The 3,010-nt window shown below is 42.4% G+C and overlaps 1 protein-coding gene across 2 annotated transcripts in view; it reads right to left on the bottom strand.

Annotated features, from left to right (window-relative positions):
• Positions 1–749: 749 nt before the first annotated feature.
• The window catches only part of C7H17orf75 (chromosome 7 C17orf75 homolog), a 20,538-nt gene continuing 18,277 nt past the window's right edge, over positions 750–3,010 (bottom strand). The window contains exons 10-11 of one of the 2 annotated variants that reach the window (XM_005349408.3): positions 2,008–2,111; positions 750–1,016 (exon numbers count right to left, since the gene is read on the bottom strand). In XM_005349408.3, the coding sequence (XP_005349465.1) occupies positions 810–1,016; positions 2,008–2,111 (311 nt within the window). In that variant the 3' untranslated portion in view covers positions 750–809. The remainder of the gene's footprint in view (positions 1,017–2,007; positions 2,112–3,010) is intronic. The other variant, XM_013347381.2, reaches the window with a different exon arrangement.

The following is a 3,010-nucleotide window of genomic DNA, read 5'->3' as shown; positions in this document are numbered from 1 at the left end:
ATTCTGCCTCCATGTATCATGTATGCCCGCATGCCAGAGGAGGATGCCAGATCTCATTACAGATGGGGTGGCTGGGAATTGAACTCAAGACCTCTGGAAGAACAGCCAGTGCTCTTAACTACTGAGCCATCTCTCCAGCCCCTCACTTTTAAATTCTTATACACTCATGATTTATTTGCATATTGGCTTGAAATAAGGTGGCTTCATCCTTCATGCCAACCATTGGTGTGTACCAGGCAGCCACAGTATGAACAGGTCTGTCTTTGAAACAGACGGTGGTGCTAGAAGATCAGTATGATGACTGCTATAGAAGATCAGTATGATGACTGCTATATAGTCCAAGCCGGACACAAACTTACTCTGTAGCTCAGACTGGCCTGGAACTTGAAACCTGACTCCACCTCCTGATTAGCCAGATTATAGGCATGTGTGGTCACCTCTCACTAGGCTCACAGGTCTATCGAGAAAGAGGAACTTTTTTTTTTTTGTCTTGAGGAGGAGGAGGAAAACCTGCTAAATACTACAGTAAACTCCTGAGAAGCCAAAAATCACCTCCAAAGCTTTTTAGGCAGCATATGTTTTAATGAGACTAACAAGGATGCAAAATTCCACAATTGTAATACACATTATCTGCCTAGGACTCTGTGAAGATGATCCTTGGATTTCTGTGTTTAATTAAGTTAAACAAACAAAGTACAAAAGGCAGAAAGAACCTGTGTGTTTCCCGTCATCTTAGGAGCAGTGTGATCCTGTGAACAATGACAACTACAGTTCCATACATGCAGCCTAATCCGTGTCACGCTCACACCTCAGTCAAGTGCTTCTCTCATGAACTCTTCAAGGACCGCCACCACACTTTTGGCTTCGGGCATTTCTTCATGTTCCACTTTAACAATCTTCAAAAGAATATCTCCACTGCCGCAGTTCTTAAGGAACATGTAACATTTAAACAAAGCATAGTGATTCATCTCTGCCTGTCGGATAAATCTCTTCAAATTGTTTGTGTCTTGTATGGCCTAGGAAAAGATGACCCAGTTAAATCTGTTTAGTGAGGTCATGAGGAGCCTTGAAGAATGCCTGCTCTCAAGGTGAACACTCAGGGTGTGTCAACAGTGGTGGCATTTGTTTTGTTTCATTTCGTTTTTTTGAGACAAGGTCTCACTGTGTAGCCCTGGCTGTCCTGAAACTCACTTTGTAGACCAGGCTGGCCTCAAACTCACAGGTCTACGTGCCTCTGCCTCTCAATGCTGGGATTAAAGGTGTGCGCCACCACACCCAGCTAATGTTGAGCTTTTTATAAGAACACCCATTATTCCTATTGCTAGTATCCTCTGCCTTTAGTGTAACAGAATCACACATTTAAAAAGACTTTTTAAAAGTCTTCTGTCAAGCTGTGGTGGCACATGCCTTTAATCCCAGCACTTGAGAGCTGAGGCAGGTGATCTCTATGAGTTCAAGGCCAGCCTGGTCTAAGGAATGAGGTCGAGGACAGCCAGGACTGTGACAGAGAAATCCTGTCTTGAAAAACCAAAAAAAAAAAAAAATTTAAAACTTTAAAAATCTCCTGAGGTGATAGTACTCACCGACCAGAATTTAAAATCATTTGTTTCTGTGTATTGCAATGTATATACATCACAAATTATCAGCTTGATGTCCCCTAACTATAAGCAAGCAATTCACCACAAAGTATTGGAAATGAAATTGCATGCACACAATGCTGCTGGACAGCATTGCCTTCTGAGGCGAGTTCTGAGGATGCCCCATCTAAAGAGCATTGTGACTGTGAAGCCAAGCACCGCTGCTGCCTCCTGTAGTAATCAGATGCAGAACCAATAAAAAGCATCGTGACTGCAAAGCCAAGCACTGCTGCTGCCTCCTGCAGTAATCAGATGCAGAACCAATAAAAGCATTGTGACTGCGAAGCCAAGCACTGCTGCTGCCTCCTGCAGTAACCAGATGCAGAAGCAAACACTGTGCATGGCCCCTGGCACACAGCCAGTTCATTACCTTTAGTTTAAAGTTCTCCAGGACTTGTCTGAAAAGGAAAGGGTTCCCCGCTTCAACACCATGTAGGAAAGCCTGCATCCAGTCCTCACAAAAACGGTTGCTTCCTAAACAACAGGAAATAAAATTAAATAACACAAAGCACATGTATGCCAGTTTTAAAGACTTTACTTTTATTATTTTAATTGTGTGTGTGTATGTGTGCATATGAATACAGGTGCCCTAGGAGACCTAAAGTGTTGGGTCCTCCGACATGGGTGCTGGGAACCCAACACCTTCTCTGAAAAGAACAGCACCTGCTATTAACCACAGTTCTAGCAAATGAATTTCTTTTCTTTCCTCTTTTTTTTTTCTTTTTTCCTTCCTATTTATTTATTATTTATTTTTGAGGCAACGTTTTTCTATATAACAGCCTTGGCTGTCCTGGAATTCATTTTGTAGACCAAGCTGGCCTTGAACTCACACAGATCCACCTGCCTCTGTCTCCCCAGTTCTGGAATTAAAGGCATGAACCACCATTGCCTGGCACATGAATTTATAATTATTTAAAACTTCTCTTGTGACTTCAAAAATAGTTATGCTTACCACATGGTAGCAAAATAGCCACGCATCCGAAGCCCCATCATCACTCTTCCCTCTATTCCCACCGGAAAGAACTCTCATTCCTAATATATACTTGAAGCTTTGGCTAGCCACCTTTACCTTGTATATGTATTGCTTTCTATATGTTGACTCTGTGTGTTTTTCTTAGTGGCTGTTTCACTGAACAGTATGATTCAGAGACATTAACATGTATCTCTAGTTTGATTTTAGCCACTCTAAATTCCAATCTGTGAATTAGCAATTTACTGATTTCTTCTTGTTAAACATTTAAGTTGCTTCCAATTTGTTATATCAAAAAATGCCTTTAGGCCGGGCGGTGGTGGCGCACACCTTTAATCCCAGCACTCGGGAGGCAGAGGCAGGCGGATCTCTGTGAGTTCGAGACCAGCCTGGTCTACAAGAG

The sequence above is a fragment of the Microtus ochrogaster genome, chromosome 7, assembly GCF_000317375.1.
Source record: "Microtus ochrogaster isolate Prairie Vole_2 chromosome 7, MicOch1.0, whole genome shotgun sequence".
In the NCBI taxonomy this organism is placed as follows: domain Eukaryota; kingdom Metazoa; phylum Chordata; class Mammalia; order Rodentia; family Cricetidae; genus Microtus; species Microtus ochrogaster.
The sequence above is the reverse complement of the archived record's forward strand: the minus strand, read 5'-3'. Positions and strand labels throughout refer to the sequence as shown.